At 29.3% G+C, this 19,415-nt stretch overlaps 1 protein-coding gene across 1 annotated transcript; it reads right to left on the bottom strand.

The window, feature by feature from the left end:
• Positions 1 to 37: 37 nt before the first annotated feature.
• LOC143206266 (plasma alpha-L-fucosidase-like) lies at positions 38 to 2,835 on the bottom strand. The gene is made up of 2 exons (XM_076419031.1): positions 2,617 to 2,835; positions 38 to 177 (listed from the first exon to the last, which is right to left on the bottom strand). The coding sequence occupies exons 1-2, from the start codon at positions 2,813 to 2,815 to the stop codon at positions 38 to 40; spliced, it is 339 nt and encodes a 112-aa protein (XP_076275146.1). The 5' UTR covers positions 2,816 to 2,835.
• Positions 2,836 to 19,415: the final 16,580 nt, after the last annotated feature.

Genomic DNA, 19,415 nt, shown 5'->3' with positions numbered 1-19,415 from the left:
TGACAGAGAGAAAATCTCCATATGACCTGATATAAACTTACTTTGCTCCAGACTTTGCAAATATATCTGCCCACACTGTGGCATTAAAGAATTCTGCCGTAAAATCTTTAGCGAATTCTTGATATGAAAAATCTGGGGGATAATTGGCTTTCATATACTTATCAATTTCTACGTCATCTGCAAAGAAAACATAATTAATTTTTAATAATTTGATAACTTACAATCTTAGAAATAATATACAATATTAGAAATATACCATCACCATAGTTAAATAAAAACTATTAAATACCAAATAAATCTTATTAAAAATGTGTAACCTAAGTTGTTATGCTTATAATGAAATATTTCTCTTTTTAAAATCTTCCCAGTAGATTAGAAGTTAGAAGGAGAACCTGAAGTTTGAATAATTGCTATTTTATGACGTAACGTAATGTATACTCACTACACAAAATCGGTAGAAATATTACCATTATATAGTTTTGATATTATCGTATTATTAAAATTTATTACATTTATTTTATATATTTAGCTTTACGCAGTTAATAATAATTTACGAAACAAAGAGAGTAGAAAAACTTACAGTGTGATTTCCAATAGGCCCAAAACCACTCAGAATGTATACTGGGTACAGAAAATATACCCCAATGAATAAAAATTCCCACTTTAGCATTATCATACCACTTGGGTAATGGACGTTTATCTAAACTAGCCCATGTTGCGTTATAACGACAATAAACTAAACCAAAACACCACAAAACTACGAATAATAAGCACTTCCACGTCATGATGCTCTTTATAAAATCAATTAGCCGTACTAGCAGGATGTATTTAACAACCGTTTAACAGATAACGGTTATAGTATTACGAAGAATAAACGATAAAAAAAATTATTCAGCTGAGGCAAATATTATTTATCTCAATTGTAAATATAACTCTAATGATTGTTAATAAACATTTACATCATATTTATTACGCCATTACATAGTTATTTTATTTTAATTTTTGAGTTTTTACTAAAGCCTTTATATAAGAATATATTTCTATAAAGATATATCCGACAGATGGCGATGTTGCTTAACCTTTATGACCTATAAAGATGTTGTTGAGGCAAGGTCAAGGTTGCTAGGATAACTTAGAATGAAGGAAGACAAAATACTACAATATCTGTCGTTATTTACAACATAAAAAACGCGTTAATGCAAACAAGCCAATATAAACAAGAAAGTAATAGTGGTTCACATTAAAACTAACACAAAACAAAAGTAAATTTAAATACAATAACAATAAAAGGAGTTATAAAACGTACTACCTTGTTTAATGATGCTTAGAAGATCCCTAAAATTATTATGATCCCAGAACCAGGAAAACCACCAGATCACCTAATATATGTCTTATGGTTATCAATAAAAGCCAAGGTATTTCAAAAATCTCATATTGAAAAGATAAAATTATAGAATGAAAAGATTTAACAACTACCCATCAGTTTGGTTTTATGAACAAACATTAAATAACTGATCAGATGCATATAATCATAGACGTCTTTGTAAAAGCCTACGAAAGTAAAAAGCCCGCTCAGTTATATCGTAGCCCAAATCTCCAATCTTCGGATCGCCTCGTCCTGGCATGTGGAATTGGCAAGAAATGTTCAGAAATGTTACCGAAACAAAATAGTGAACTTCTAAACACTTACATCTCAGCCAGAATCTTTAGAGTCAAACAAGAGAAAGCCTTTTCTATCATAAAGAAGCTAAAGAGAGTGCACCTCATCGAAATGTATTTATACATGTGATACACCATATGTAAAATATCAGCATAGTTTCATTTGCTGATGATACTGATAGTACTTGCCGTTGGAGATAACAGGAAATATCATACGATTAACAGCATAAATAAGTGGACTAAGATGAGGGGAATACAATTTAATCAAATCTGAACGGTGCATAGTGAATTTACGTATAACGAAACTGCATATAGAAAAATAACAATGGAGAATATAAATCTATAGACAAACACTATCTTGGGATGAATCTTGGTACAAAACTCCGTTGGGGGGAGTAGATTAACAAGGGAAGAAATGAACTTAATTTGAAATATAAAAAGGGCAAATATAATCCAGTTATGTGAATGTTCTGAATGCGAAAAGTAATGTAAAATTAAAAGTTTATTAAAACTTAACAGAAAAAAATAGCAGTGTCTATTAATACATGAACATTATTACTACAGAGAATAAGTAAGGATCGAAAGGTTCTCCCAGTCATATACCTAATTTTTAAAGTATTTATTGTAAAAACAAATTATAGATTAGCCGGCAAGAACCGATATATATTAAGTAATAAAACTAATATTCAAGAACTTGAAAAAGAAGGACAAAAATCTATTTCTCTCATCATTCATGATTAATTCGTTTTGAAAAATTATTTTTTCTATTTTGAAACAGATTTGAGCGATATAACACAAATTACAACAAAACTAATAAGAAAATATATTAATTTTTTATAAACAAAACATTTAAAAATAAATAACATAGATAATAATTTACGTTACAAATTCGAAAATAAAGTTTTAAAGTCGATAGAGTTTTTTTGTGGTATCTTATATCGAAATAAACTAACTTACTAGATTTCCATGTCGCCCAAAACCATTCTCCGGAAAAGCTTGGCACTGCAAACACGCCCCAATGGATAAAAATTCCAATTTTAGCGTCATCGTACCAAGAAGGTATCTCTCGGCTATCTAAACTATCCCAAGTAGAATCAAATTTAGCCAAACTGTGGCTTAGAGAAGCCAATATTAACAGAAGCGCTGCCAACTTCATATTTCTGAAGTAAATAAAATCTGATTTGACCATATTTCGGATTTATAATTATTATATTATAGCATAAACACTTCAGGGCGTTTACCTAAGATAACAAAGAGAAGTAAAATAGATAATGTTAATAAGACCGCTTATCTTGAGATGAATCTAAATATTTTATTACCACATTTCAATTGAAAGTAAATATTACAATTCATATCAGATTTAAGAGGTTGTTTACAAATATTAAAATAAAAAACATAAGTATCCATAAATAAATAACACATTGTATACATTTTAAAATATTCAATGTTTATATAATTAATATAAATCCAAAGAAACCCAAATAAGATACTTATACTAGCCTATTTTACAATCTAATGGAATTCTCAGGAATTAATAACCATTTTATTCGAAACAATTTTTTGGGACGTGTTATTAAAATATAAACTTTATGCAAATACTTAATCCGTAACTTCACAAATTTGCATTTTAATTATAAAAAAAAATGCCGGGCATGATTGAAAAATATGCAAAATGAGCTGTTAAAACTCCTTTTTCATAAATTAGGACCAGAAATTGAGTTAGAGTTCGCCCCTATTGAAAATCCGACCAAAGCAACTGTTTTAATATAAGGAATTAAAATCATTTCGTACGTTTATTTGAGTATCTTTTAAAGTACCTTAATTTTATTTTGGTTGACTTATCACTAAACAAAACAAACAGTTTAATAATTAAACAGATCTATAATATCCAGTAAGCCTTGTTATCTACGGACAAATATACTATTGTATTAAAAAAATAACATTAACATATTCTTGACTATTTTCTGGACCCTATCTCATTCCTTTAATTCTAGATTCGGAATCACTGTAACAAATCCTTATTAACAAACTTAATAGTAACACTAAATTGTAACAGATCCTTAACATTATTTTTGTTTTATCGAAATGGACAATAACTAACAAGACATACTATCTGAGAACAGAATATATCGTGATCATTATTATTGCTGAAAATGAATATTCAATTTTCATATTCATAAAAAATCTTGAATTTTATCTATAACTAACTAGTTAATGATATCAAATTTAAATATAATATAATGTTCAAATCTCTAGTCTAAAATATACATTATAGTCAGAATATGAAAACTATAGAATATAATCAATAAATGTTAGGTACGTATTCATTTTAAGATAACCTCATTATTTAAGAGTGGGTGATAATTTTGAGGGCCAGTGGAAAATACACTGTGCACTTCGACAGCATTACCGAATTTAAAAACAACAACAGATAAGCAAGTGAACTTTTGTTGGTACTCAATTCATGGAATATTACCCACGGTTCATAAAAACTGCCTAAATCTTAATAAAAATACATTAAAAAAATCACTGAGCACATTAATCTAGTAGTATTGTATATTATTCTTAATTTTTTATCAAGGAAAACCTTTTGATGTCTAAAAATTCCTTCAAAACAATAGAAGGTGCATATATACTTAAATATACATTTGGCGAAGAGAGTATGAGAAATAAGGCATTGAATGATATGTGAGTGAATTATGCAGAGATAATTAAAAACCTTGAATTATTTGGTTAAAATTTTGATAAAAATTAAATTAATTATGATAATTCTAGGTCTGGTAAAAAATTCTTAAATGCGCCATTTTCTATGATTGGCGCATTGGTTTCTCATATTTTTGATATAAAAATCAGTCTGGTCGTGATATTTGTGATAAGGTTAAATTTATATAAGATCGAGAACCGACCCAAACATTGTTTAGATCAATAAATAACAAATTGCCTAAAAGTGTATCAACTAGTTAGCTCAAAATGACGACAATTGTGAACATAGTTATTATATGTAAATATATAAACAATGGCTGAAAATATTATGGGATATTTACTAGTAATAAAATTATACATCTACATTAACTAGATTAATGTAGCATGTATAAAATATCCCATTTTAATTAAAAAAATAAAGCTAAATAAAACTTGTAATAAGAAAAGGGACTATATATTAAAGAACATTATTTTGTATTATAAAGATAAAGTTGTGCGAATTAGATAATGTCTCTTTTAGACGCCGTTAAATTAAAGTTAAGCACGAAAATTGTGAAATTAATTGTCTTAAATTTTCCCAAAAACAATTCAATTAATTCTAATAAATTGCTGGTGTCTATCCTTTTCCAGTACGGACTCAACTATAGCCGGCGTTTGCTACAGTGAACACAAACAATATAAAATGTGTTTTCAACTATCGAACTTGTTTTTTATACTTGAGAAAACAGTTGGCGTAGTTTTGTAGATACTATAGTTTTCTTGGTAAAGACTGCCTTTGTCTATATTGCACAATATGGATCCACGGTAATATAGAAAAGATTAAAATGAGAGAAAAAATATATGGAATATATTTTATAAGCAAGTAAAATGAGTAGAAATTGTTTAAATTGGATAACATTTTAAACAATTTAAGTTGCAACAAATTCACTGTGTGTAAATATTATAAATTTAGTATTGGATTCATTAGCACTATTGAGAATTATTATTAAAGGATTGCATGAATTATGATAATCTTTTCCCTAAAAGGGCATTATTGAGAATAAATATTTTAACAAAAACATTGAACCGACTTTAAAAAATTAATAAGGAACTCACTAAAAATTAAAAAATAATTGAAATTACATTTTTAACGCAAAAAAATGTTTTAAAATAAAATATATACATAATAATCGTTGTAATAACTAAATCAAAATAAACAAAAACCTTATTTAACCTTTCTACTACACGTATTTTATATTATACTATACACACGTAATTTAGCTTAATGCCTACCTAAACCTATTTATTTATTTACAATGTTATTTTAACGACTACCAACTATTTACATAAGTCGGTGCAGAGCACAAACAGTTATACTAATTTAAATTTGTTTTGTTGGTAATTTAATTTTTTGAATATGTCACAAAATTATATTATTATTTTTATATTTTATTTTTCTCCTTTTAGTGTTAGATATTTACTCAATAAATTACGCAATTATTTTATTAAGTATTATGATGGATAGGCCAAGTAAAAATAGGAATAAAAAAATGATTGAAAATAAGGAACACTTCAGGCCCCGGGGTCCGTTATTTAGCCTAGGTGATTTGACAAATGCTCTAACTAAAAACAACAAGGAGCTATTGTCCCCGCTACTTCCGTCTGTGGGCTAAGCGCTCTCACCATTACACCAAAGAAGCCCTTCTATGTAATATTCCTAAGAGGTCTTATATGCTATAGTTAGTACTTAAAAGCAATAGTTTTGCACTGCACAACTTCCGATTTTCCGTCACATCATTTCAACAATAACATTATACCCAAATATCTGATTATTTTAGACGAAAACTTTGTACGTCCCATAGAAATTTGAGCGTTTCCTTCGGTTTCACCGCCTGAAGTTTCTATTCGAGCTCCAAAAGAGTATCCTCCGCAATGCCTATTTATAGTGATTTTTTGCAATATATAGTATTGTAGGTTTTTTGCTCTTTCATTTGGTTTTAATAACTCGTTATACACTACATGTTGTTGATCTCACCATAGCACAACTTGATGGCCATAAAAATATGAATATTTCGCTTTTCTTTCAATTTCAATGTCTCCCCTGGACTTTTTACGCTTGGGACAGATCCACTTTCATCTCCAGTCGCAATACGCTAGAAAACTCCTTTTGGTAGTAGAATTTTCAGTCAATTCGGGTGGTAGCCATTTTCTCTTAATTTGAAAAGTTAAGAAACTTTTGATACAGGTGTTATAAACCATTATCTGCGAAATTTTCTGATCCTTCAGGTTATTATGTAGTGCTTGTTTCATGCAGCGAAACGTCAAAACCATCGAACCAGACTGGGTTGTTTAACATTTAATGTCCTTAAAAATTAATACTTCGCATTTTCTGCATTACATAACGCGTCAATTGAAAAGTCCCCGGCCTGACACATAGATGGCACTACTAGAATTAAATCCATATGTTTTTCAGTTAGCCCTAACCCTCAAAAGATGCGTGTATAAATTTGACAGCTGTCGGATCATTAGTTTATGAATTATAGCATTTTGAGTGAAGCAACTTTTGTTGTCGTGAAAAAAATGGATAAAAAGGAATTTCGCGTGTTGATAAAATATTGATTTTTGAAAGGAAAAATACAGTTGAAGCAAAAACTTGGCTTGATGCCGAGTTTCCGGACACTGCCCCAGGAAAATCAACCATCAAGGACTGGTATGCTAAGTTTAGACGTGGTGAAATGAGCACATGCGGTGGACGCCCAAAAGATGTTTTTACCGCCGAAAACATTTAAAAAATCCATAAAGTGATTATGAATGACCGTAAATTGAAATTGAATGAAATAGCAGACACTCTAAAGATATCAACTGAACGTATACATCATATCATTCACGAGTATTTGGGTATGAGAAAGCCTTGTGGATAGTGGGTGCCGCGCGAGCTCACTTTTGACCAAAAACAATGACGACTTGATGATTCGTAGCAGTGTTTGAAGATGATCAAGCGTAATAAACCCGAGTTCTTGCGTCGATATCTGACAACGAATGAAACATGGCTCCATCATTTGAATCCGAAATCCAATCGACAGTCATCCGAGTGAACTGCACAAGATAAACTCACTCCAAAGCGTGAGAAAACGCAACAGTCGGCTGGCAACATTATGGAGTCTCTATTTTGGGATGCGCATAGAATAATTTTCATTGACTACCTTAAAAAAGGAAGGACCATCAACAGCGACTATTACGCAGCGTTATTAGATCGTTTGAAGGACAAAATCGCCGAAAAACTGCCGCATTTAAAGAAAAAGAAGTGCTGCTTCACCAAGACAATACACTGTGTCACGAGTCAGTGATAACGATGGCAAAAATCCATGAATTGGGCTTCTAATTGCTTCCTCGTCCACCATATTCTCCAGATCTGGCCCCTGGCGACTATTTCCTGTTCTAATATCTCAAAAGAATGCTTGCTGGGAATAAATGTTCGTCGAATGAAGAGATGATCGCCGAAACTGAGGCCTATTTGAAAACGACAAATCATACTGCAAAAATGGTATCGAAAAATTTAAGGGTCGCTATAATCAGTGTATCACCCTTGAAGGGAATTATGCTGAATAAAAAAAAATTTTGCCGAAAAAATGTGTTTTTCTATGGTAGGCCGGGGACTTTTTAATTGACCTGTTATTGCTGTATCGCTATAGATTAGTTAATGTGTTAACTACGGACCGCAGCTACCTCTTCTAATTGAAGGCATTAAGAACTTACATAAAAGTTTAAAAACTATTGGTTTAAATATACCAATAGTAATTATGGCAGACTACCATAGCTTTTCATTCGAAATATACATATATCTCCCATAGTTAATTTAATTAATTGATGTTTATAATGATCGGCTAGAACAGTTTTATCGAATTCTGATATATTTAGTAATAACTGATACTGTGAAAAGAAACAGAAAAAAAAATACAAAATCGATTCGACAAAACACATACAGCAATTACTAATTTCGGTAGTTCAATCATTCTAATTCAAATCAATTTTAATATTTCTTAACGAATATTGTGTGGATATTTTACGTTAAAAATAATGATACATGACATATGACTTCTGCTTACATTCAAACAATTCTATCAACAGTTATACATCAAAATTAGTTGGTCAATGCTTTGCGTATTCTGGATTTGTTAGACTTTTGTTTTCTTATTTATGTATACATCGAAATATAAGCAAAATATAGCAAGAGTGGATTTCTTAAAGGTAATAAATTCCAACTATAAATGGAGAAAAATTGAGATACACGTTTCGCTGGAGGATTCCTGAAACTATAGTAAAAAAAAACATCTTTTACGTCTCGTTGTGTTCTTTTGTTTGCGATACAATATTGTACACATACAAGATATACTGAAATATATTTTTTTATTATTTGTTATAGCAATCTTGTAAATTAACACTAACTAGGTATTCGTTTTTATTCAAATTTGCTACAATTTTGAATGTCACTTTATGAACTTACTATGTCACTATTTTTAATGTCCACTGAGTTTTACTGATAATATCACCGAACTAAATTAAATGGCTTTACTCTCTTTAATCTTCTGAATAAGCCATCATTATCTAGGAGCTGGAGGATTTTAACATAGTACTATCACCAACTATTTTATATGGTCAAAATTATTATATCTTGAAATAATTCTATTTATAATAATTAATATTAATAATTGTTGGTATTAGCAATTTAATATTATTTCATTTTATTTATTCACATCCTCAAAATTATACAATGTAAATTTAATTGTTTAATTTATATAAAGACAACTTATTTTAATTATATTATGTCACATAGGTCCAAGAGTACTTGGAGACATAAAGCTTTTAATAATGAAAAACCAGTATTTCGTATATACTCAAAAATAAAAAAGGATCGCTCATTTGTCGCATTTTTTGTTCGCGAAAACCTCAACGCTGCTTCTCGTCTCTTTCATATTTCCCTTTTTTTCCATTCTACATTAGAGATGTCATATCCAGTCCATTTATTTACACATGGGCGAATCTGGAGCAACCCGAGTAATTTCGCACCTCTTCAACATCGAAATGTTATTGTGTGCGGTCAAAAAGGGACGCGAATACCGAGGGAGGTGCGACAGCGTCATTGCGGACGTTGATTAAAACGTTCTCATTGCGTTATATCAACAGTTAGTTCTCATCTTTATTTGAAATATGAAACAAATTCAAATCGATTCACTAATCTAAAAGTAATTATTATTTTTAAAATACAAAATTTGAAATAATACTATAAAAATATAGTAATTTTTATTCTTGCTTGGCCCCAATATCTACATGTGGATATTACATTATTTCCCTCATACTTAGAATTAGATCAATTAATAAAATATAATAATAAAAAGTCTCAAATATGATTGCTTATTATTAACTTCAATTTTCCATTGGTGGAATAAATGTCTGTATTATTAGCTATTAATTGTTATTAACTATTCTAAACAGTCGATAAATTTTGTTATAGTCATACTTTTTTACACCGAAGACAAAGAGTGCTCTAGATAGCTTGATTACTATTTGTTGCCTCACTTCTTATCAAGATACCAAAAAAAAAATGTGTCGACATGGAATGTCGTGGATAGCCTTTAAATCGATATATCGTTTTTTCGAGGTAGTATCCGTAAATTGCCAGAAAGATGGGAAAAATTAGAATTGGTAGAATAAAGGTCTGTATTATTAGCTATTAATTGTTATTAACTATTCTAAACAGTCGATAAATTTTGTTATACTCATGCATTAAACCAAATATTGAGATTAAAAAAAACGAAAATAAAACCATACATTAATTCTAAGTAATCATCAGTATTTGACTTGATTACAGAAGAAAACTTAAGTAATACTTTAGTTATTGCCAAAATTTTACAAAATGTTCTAAAAAAATCAACTTAAACGACTGAATCTATTCATATATTACACAAGTATACATGGTTTTGGACCAGGACAACCTAAAGGTATTTATAAAGTAAAGTTGGGTGGTTAAATCCAAATCTACAGCCCGTTTTTTTAAACTGTTTCTAGTTTTCAAAATATTCCAAAAATTTAATCCATTTTTTTTACTATTTTTGACCATTAATAACTATTAATTGAATTAAAAAGTATAAACCAGAAATTAATAGAGTTGTAATTTGTTATATCTTTGTGTTTTCCTGCTTTCCTTGCTAGTCGCTCGTATCACCCAAGTTTAGTACGAAATAATCAAGATGTGAATGCAGAAATTGTATTTTCAAAGATATTCGAGCTCTATTCTTGTAGTAATTTGGCAAGAAGTTGTCGATTACGTGCTTGTTATCCGATGGTTTATCGTTACCAAAAAAGTTGTTAACAACCAGTTGAAATGATGCCCATGCTCCTGCTTATTCAAGCGTTAAATATTTTGTAAACTTTGGATCAGCCCCTTAGTCTTCGAATATCTGATCCGATCAATTTCAGTATACATGGCTTGTCAACATGTCACCACACCAAAGTACTATAGATATCTATCTTTGAATGCATTTGTCATGATTTATCCACGTTTACCGAGCATATAACATCCAGAGAAGCAACAAAAATACATTGACTCGCAACGTTGATGATGTTTAATGCAACGTCGTTTGCTGGCAGCGCTTATAAAACCGCAGTGCCGCCGTTATGTGCGAACTCGAAAACTTGAACCAAATCTTGACACGGATTGAAGGTTTAAGTTCAGGGAATTAAAAAACGTTAAAAATCGTTCTCATCTGCTCGAGCCCGAATGACCCGAATTTGTAAATTTGTGTTATTAATAGTAATCCCGGCATATCAATATAGCTTTAGAGAAAGACCCAACTAATGATCAACTTTATAGAATTACGAATATAATGGAAAGGTATTATGATAAGGCGTGAAATGAGAACTCTAATTCTAAATTAAGCGAAATTTGCAGAATTTAATTTTTTTTTGAAAATTATCCCATTAAACATACATTTTAAACTTGAAGTAATAAACCAAAACTTCTTCACTATGTCATTCTTGAGACGAGGTCTAGCTTCTCAACGGCAAGGATCTAACAAGATGAACATAATATTACTCTCTCAATGAATATTGTTCGGTTTATAATTTGTAGTAATATCACTGATATATTATGTAGTAATAAAAACATTTTCATCAATTATTACCTAAAGATACAAAACTTTTCGATATTACTACTGAAGAACACCAACCACTAGTGTTATAGGAAAGGAAACAAGTTCGAATTGAACAGTTCTATTTTTTATAAAATAAATAGAAATTAGGTTTCGAAAAATTCGATTTATCGATCGAAATTATGCGTTGCGTAAAACATTGCTTTTTAAAGTATATATCTTCATATAGTTTTGTATGTCCAGTTTCAAGTTTTTTTTTTGTTTCAAGGAAATTTCCAGAATATGCCATAAAGACAGAATGTTTCAATTGTTTAATCAAATAATATTTATAACACCTCTAAACCAACATAAAAAGTGTAATATAAAAGAGATGAGAACAGGTAAAGTTATTATAAAGGTAAAGCGCGACAACACCAGTATTCTTTTTTATATTCTTTTATTAAAGCATGTAAAAGTGTAATAAAGATTTTGTTATTAAAATATGCAAACACCTCAATAACTCAAGTTAATGCACATAATTTATAAATTAAGTTGTAAACACTGGTTTTTTTTCATATAGCTAACTCTTGAATCTTAAATGTCTTAATTATTGTCTACAAAGACATTTTAAAGGATTTCTAGTAGATGGTGTTACCGTGTATTAAATTGGGTCGAGTACATTTGTACCCAACTTTGTTGAAGTCTCACATTTGAATGAATTTGTATCAAGTAAATAGCATTTGACAGAAGTTTTACTTTTTTACACCGAAGACAAAGAGTGCTCTGGATAGCTTGATTATTATTTGTTGCTTCACTTCTTATCAAGATACCAAAAAAATGTGTCTATATGGAATGTCGTGGATAGCCTTTAAATCGATATATCGTTCTTTCGAGGTAGTATCCGTAAATTGCCAGAAAGATGGGAAAAATTAGAGGCTATCGATGGACCCAACTTTGAATAAAAATACGTTGTACCAATTTTTTACAATAAATCTTGAAAATTAAGAAAAAGTCCTTCAAAACTAATTTGTTGGCATAATATTTCTTTTTGGTGAAACAAGTAAATTGCTTGGTATTACCATAGTTTAATATTATACTTTTACACAACTTGGTGACAACATTAAAGTTTGCATAAACCGCGTGGAAAAAATATATGTAGAAAAGTGCTAGTATGTATAGACAATGTTCCTAAAAATAAACCTAATAAATTAAAAGAACTACGCCAGAGCACATGACTACTTATTTATTACTATTTACTACTTATTTTATAATTTAAAGAATAATTAGTTTATTGTTTTCATAATAATACCAACGAATAATAATAGATATCTTCATTCATATACATATCTTATAAGGAAAATATTATTAAATATATTATATTAAAATATACAAATATATTACACAAAATGTTAATTATATTCCTGTTCATTATATATTAGAAATACTACACCCAATTTTTTTATTTTGTCAACGGATACTATAACAAACCCTGTAATTTTGGAGCCCTCCAGTGACGAAATGTTATAGCATGCGGTCAAAGGGATACGTGAATATAGAGGGAGGTGTGAGGGCTATTGCCGGCGTTGATTAAAACGTTTTCATTACGCCACATCAACAGCTAGTCATTTACAGGCAGTCATTTATATATCTGTCCTTTATATAAGCTCGACAGGGACAGAATAATTTGAATTTATTTAGGTTCTTTATTTATATATAGATATATAACAAAAATGACGCCCACTAATTTTATATCCAACTTAACGCTGATAAAACTTTAATTAATTTACATTATATAATATTTAAAACAAATGGCCATATATAATATGAAATAGAAAATATAGAACTAATAATATATAATATAGGATAATATTAACCCTACAGATCAGTTTAAACTCTGGATCGCGTATCGACCATTGTGTATTTTTGTGAAAATTGTGTATTTTTTTATTATATTGGCAATTTGGAATAATTGTGAAATTTCCACACTAAAAGCAAGTCATCTTCAACATGCATTTGTGTAACGACAATACTGCTGAAGGTAACCTCAATGCACTTGCTCTGTCGCAACTGCAAAAAAACTTGTCTGTTCCTCATATTGACTGAAGGGTTTCTGGCTGTTCATCTAGCACAGAATTATTTTTTTAAAGTTTTTTTTTATTTTCCTAGCATTCAACAATCTAACCAATGTTTGTTTCAAAAACAAACTTATAAACTCTTAATAACTTCTCTAGAATTTAATCGCTATTCTACGTTATTCTGAAATCTATTTTGTGTGTCTATTAATCAGGTCGAATGGTAGTAAACGTTTTAATCTATGCACTTCAGTGACATTTTGAACATTTAATTGTTTGACCCTATTTGAGAGTACTTTACCCCATTATTTTGGAAGCGTCAACTCAGTATTTTATTTGGAAATTCTGAAGAATGCCCCTGATGAATTTGCTAATAGTAATCTAGAGTTCCATACCGTACGTCCATATATGCTTCATATTGAGTAATATACAGTAATACCTTGTCTTTTAACGCAATACATTTTTTTTTATACTTTTTTAATTGTACTAACGCAATTAATTGCTATCACAAACGCAAGATTGTTTGCGGCTGATATTGTAGCCATATAAGACGATGGAATCATCGTATCGTTAGCAGTGATTCTTGTTTGTTAAAGTGTGTTATAAATATCTATTGCATAAATCAGTGCCAGTTTCTTAGATCTTCCTTAAATATTCGATATTTTGATGCCACAACTTAATATATTGCTTCATATTTTTGCGATTGTTTATTAATTACATCTTATATTAGATATGCTTAGTACAATCTTAATTTACAAATACGGAATATATATCAGCATAGATTTCCCAAATTAAAATTAAACTAATCTACTTAAGCTAAAATGAAGAATACACTTATATACAATACAAGTCTATGTGGTTTGGTTTGCTTCAATCTTCTGATTTCCTGCGTACATTGCTTCCACGTTTCTGTGATTAGCAACCTTACTTCATATTTTAAGACGAAATTGTGGATCACTTGGTATATCCATTTCATTTCCAGGTCATCGTGCAGCCCTTGGTTACGTAGCGATAAGCATTGGTAATTAATAGAACTTTGTTTTGGCTGCGTGGGATTACTAGTTTGATGTTTTAGACCAAATTCATACTTGCATCCCATAGGTACAAATTGGCTTTCTGATAAACCAGTATTTTTGATTTTAGGTCAATTTGAGAGTATCTTTTGATGTTGAAATGATTACTTATTTGTAAATAATAAGATTGTATATACATAATAATATTCCATCTGTTTTAAATTAATTTACTTGCTTTGGTTTCATCAATAATTTTGGTTAACTTTTTGTGTAAACGAATTAGGTGTGAATGTATTAGGCTGACTATAGCAGAACGAAAGAACTACTTATAGCAGAACAACTGTACTATACTGAATAAAACTCCAAGTTATATATTTTCATTAAACCTATACAAGTGCGATGTAGGAGGATACTTCATTTAAACCCACTTTCCGATGGATCGCATAATACACATCTATATGACTATATACATGCTGGTAGTATAAAACAAACAACAAAATCTGTATTATATTCTCAGCTCATTTAATAAAGTAATAAAATAACTTTTAGGAACTTGAAAGCTATCACTAGGCAACTTAGCAGGTTATTAAATGTTTACAATTATGGCCTGAGTGAAAATTAAATCATATTAAACTTTAAAAATAATTTTAAAATATACTAATGTGTATTTCTCCACTTATATCCATATTTATTATTACTCTTCGTTATTCCACAATCTGCCCTATTGGCAATAAGTATTTATTAAGTATATATTAAATATATCATAAAAACATAATGTACCTTAAAAATGAGAGGTCATTCGACTCTATTCAATACGTCTTTCTTTATACTTTATTAATATATGTTTTTCCAAGTTAAGCATCGATCCAAATGCATTCCCCGATATTTAACATTATCTACTTGCAGGAATTCAGGATTAATAATATATACCGAGGCACAAGCTTTACACAACGTGTCTCTCAATCTTTCTTCTGAATTGTACTGTTTTAAATCAAATTTACATCATATAGATTGTATGGATTGTTTCCCAAGTTTTGGTGCATCCAAATTCCAAATATCAGTGACTGATTAAGAAGTCCAGATATACAATTGTTGATAACAATAACACTTTTTTTCACAAATATATCATAAAGACATAATGTACTTTAAAAATGAAAGGTCATTCGACTCTATTCAATACGTCTTTCTTTATACTTTATTAATATATGTTTTCCCAAGTTAAGCATCGATCCAAATGCATTCAGCGATATTTAACATTATCTACTTGCAGGAATTCAGGATTAATAGTATATACCGAGGGACAAGTTTTACACAAGGTGTCTCAATTTTTCTTCTCAATTGTACTGTTTTAAACCAAATTTACATCATATAGATTGTATGGATTGTTTCCCAAGTTTTGGTGCATCCTAATTTCAAATATCAATGACTGATTAAGAAGTCCAGATATACAATTGTTGATAACAATAACACTTTTTTTCACAAATATATCATAAAACATAATGTAGTCTAAAAATGAAAGGCCATTTCGGCTCTATTTAAGCAAAGCTTTTATGCTGCCGAAAATGTTACATAATGATAATAATATATGCCAAAAACCAAGCGGTCAGCTGTGCATTAAAAATAATAAAAAAGTAAAAACACAATAGTATCGCTTGAAGGGAGAGACAATTAGAGCTACTGTACAGTCTTGATTTAATTCGTAGGAATTTTATGTTAACTTGGTTATTCATAAAAAGACATAGTTAGACACGCAGTAATTTAATTAATTAGGGAATTAAATTAATATCCTTATGAACATTATGAGTATTATAAAAAGATCATAAATGAAGGAGAAAAAATATCCAATTGTATTTTATGAACGTTACTTTTTGCATTATAAACGCGTCAGTAGTAAATCACAATTGTAGAAAAGAAGCGCACATTAAAAATGTAAAAAGCCACAAAAAGGAAAAATACAGCTCCGGTTCTGCGAAGAAATTATATCATTTTTGTGCTCGCGGAACTTTGTCAGAGATGAATTATTTCCTTGATATTAACAAAGTGTTGTAGGGGAAATAAAATTGACATAACTTTTGTTACGGCGTTTTCTTTTCATTTTCGCCCAATCTGAAATTGGATCTAAAAATACTTGTTTACTTTATTTTATTTTCAGACAGTTACATAAAAAACAATATTGAAATAAGATAACTTTCCGCCAGTTTTTTGTTCTTTATTAATGAAAAAAAACTACCTATATTACAAAATCGAAAAACTTTGAAATAACTATACTGATTGCTTTCAAATTCAAGCATAGAATTTCTGTCTACATTAGCCAATCTACACTTTTCATTAATAGTAAGTACATGCGATTTGAATCATAATCATTTTCCCATGACGTATTAATTAAATATTTATAAAATTTTTATAAAAATATTAATCTTTTAAATGTATATATATATATATATATATATATATATATATATATGTATGTATGTGTTCTTTATTAACAATTAAATAACTCGTCTTTGGGTATTAATTTACTCCAGGAAGACAGAAAATAAATTGTATTTAATTTACAGCCTTGTTTTCTCTCCCAAATCTCAAAAATCATAATAAAATAAATTTTCAAAAACGTACATTACTTTGTTTCGTACGTAATGTTAAAATATAAATAATGGAAAAGAAAAAATTATAATAGGGATGTGTATTCTATAACTCTACTAAACAACGTAGTGTGTAATCGCAATGTGTATAAATTACAAATTCCTGAATAAAGTGCATCGTAAATAATTTCTGTAATAGAATATTTACAAATATAGAGCATCATTTAAATTTAATTTTGATTCAGGTATTGAATTTCGTTAATTTAATTTAGTAAAATTTTATATAATTAATACTAAATAACATTAGATTGATTCCTTAATTATATAGTACGCTGAAATATAATTATCATATAGGTAAATACTCAATTGTTAAATGTATATTCACTGTTATTAACTAAGTTTTAATCAAATATTATTTTACATATTTCATAAAAATATTATCAATACTTTAAAGGTTTAAGTTCAAAATTTTGTTGTTGCGAAATGTATTTATTACAATAAAATTCCCCTTAAGATGCCAGACTGCCTCATAAAAGCATTATTATATTTCAACAATTTCTCCATGTTGATCAACACGCTCTTGGATAAGTTTATATTATAATTCAATAAATTGTCATTTCGAATAGCCAAAAGAGTGACTTATATTAGCCGATTTGTTGTTGCTTTGTACACAAGATTTAAGAGATCAATACTTACAAAAAATTGGTTTCACAATCAAATCACTTCTTCATCAAAATCACATTTTACCACGTACGTCGAGTTAGATGTAGAGCCAGATGCTTGCAATAATAACCGAGAAATGAAAAGCACAGTTAATATAATTTATTAGATCGAAGAAATTAAAATAAGGTAAACGAAAAACTATTTTTTCTATTAATTATATCTTACATTAGATATGCTTAATATAATTTACAAATTAGCGACGCGATTATAGTATTAATACATCAGTACATATTTCCCAAATTAAAACAAATTTAAACCACCTAAGTTAAAATTAAGAGTATCACTTATACATTATACAAGCTCCTGTGGTTTGGTTCGTATTGATCGTACAGTAGCAGTATTGTATCCACGTTGCTGTGATTTCATGTTTTAAGGCAATATCTTACATAACTTCATTTGTTTTCGAAGCCACCATATAGCACCAGTTGGTTTATGTAGCTAAAAATAGCGTATCGGTAACTAATCATAAAACTTAGTTTTGGCAATGTTGGAATATTGGTTGATTTAATGTTTTAGTGCAACCTCATATTTGCACCCTCTTTGGGCCTATGCCAAATTAACTTTATGATGGCCTGATAAACCCATCTCTTTGATATTACGTCAAGTTGGAAGTACTTTCCTACTAATCAGTACTTCTACTGATCTGCTGCAATTCTTGTCTAACATAATGTAATGGAAACTTCAAACTATTATTTGACTATAAACATTTAACGTCAAAGTAGAATCTCCGAAAGATTTTAAGAAATTAATACAAGTTAAAAACAAATTCATAAATCTGTATAACCGAAAATTTAAAACAGTCATGTTTGCAGAGTCAACCTATATAAGATATAGAAGCAAATTGAGCACGCTACTACAACTACAATGTACAAAATATTGAGTGATCATTTCGAACAAAACTTCTAAATAGAAGAAAAGCGAAAAATTGATTTATATCAACCAAAAAGAAAGCAACATGTTACGATTTAAATATACCAAGACATGGAACTATTGATTGGGTAAAACTTGGCAACTTGATTAAAGAATGTCCCCGATGTTTGGAATATATCTGAAATTATTATGCTCTTAAAACCAAGAAAACCACCAAATGAACTAAAATTTTGCAGATCTTGCACTGCTACCGGTAGCGGCTAACATATTTTAAAAAATCCCAGTCTTCAACAAGGTTTAGCCTGCAGGACTTCGATTCTATTCTATTCACAAACTTTAAAATATACCATATCAACACATTTAACTCATAAACCATAACATCTCAAATGGAATGTTTAGAATGAAACAAGAGGAAGCCTACTCTACAATAAAAGAAACTAAGTCAGACTGTACCAGAAGGAACTACCTTACATATGTGATACGTACAAAAGACAAGAAATATTCTAATAGACCCAGGCATGAAAAATAAAATTTAACTTATCATATCGGTGCATACTGATTTTACATATAATCCAAATGTACATACAACAATAATAATGAATAGTACTACTGAATACACTTAATAATAATATATTACAGCAATAATTCTTAATATCTTAGAATGAATCAGATTAATACAAAATCCTT

This window comes from Rhynchophorus ferrugineus, unplaced genomic scaffold, assembly GCF_030347505.1.
Source record: "Rhynchophorus ferrugineus isolate W39M unplaced genomic scaffold, kcgeb_rfMv2 rfM619, whole genome shotgun sequence".
Lineage (NCBI taxonomy): Eukaryota > Metazoa > Arthropoda > Insecta > Coleoptera > Curculionidae > Rhynchophorus > Rhynchophorus ferrugineus.
The sequence above is the reverse complement of the archived record's forward strand: the minus strand, read 5'-3'. Positions and strand labels throughout refer to the sequence as shown.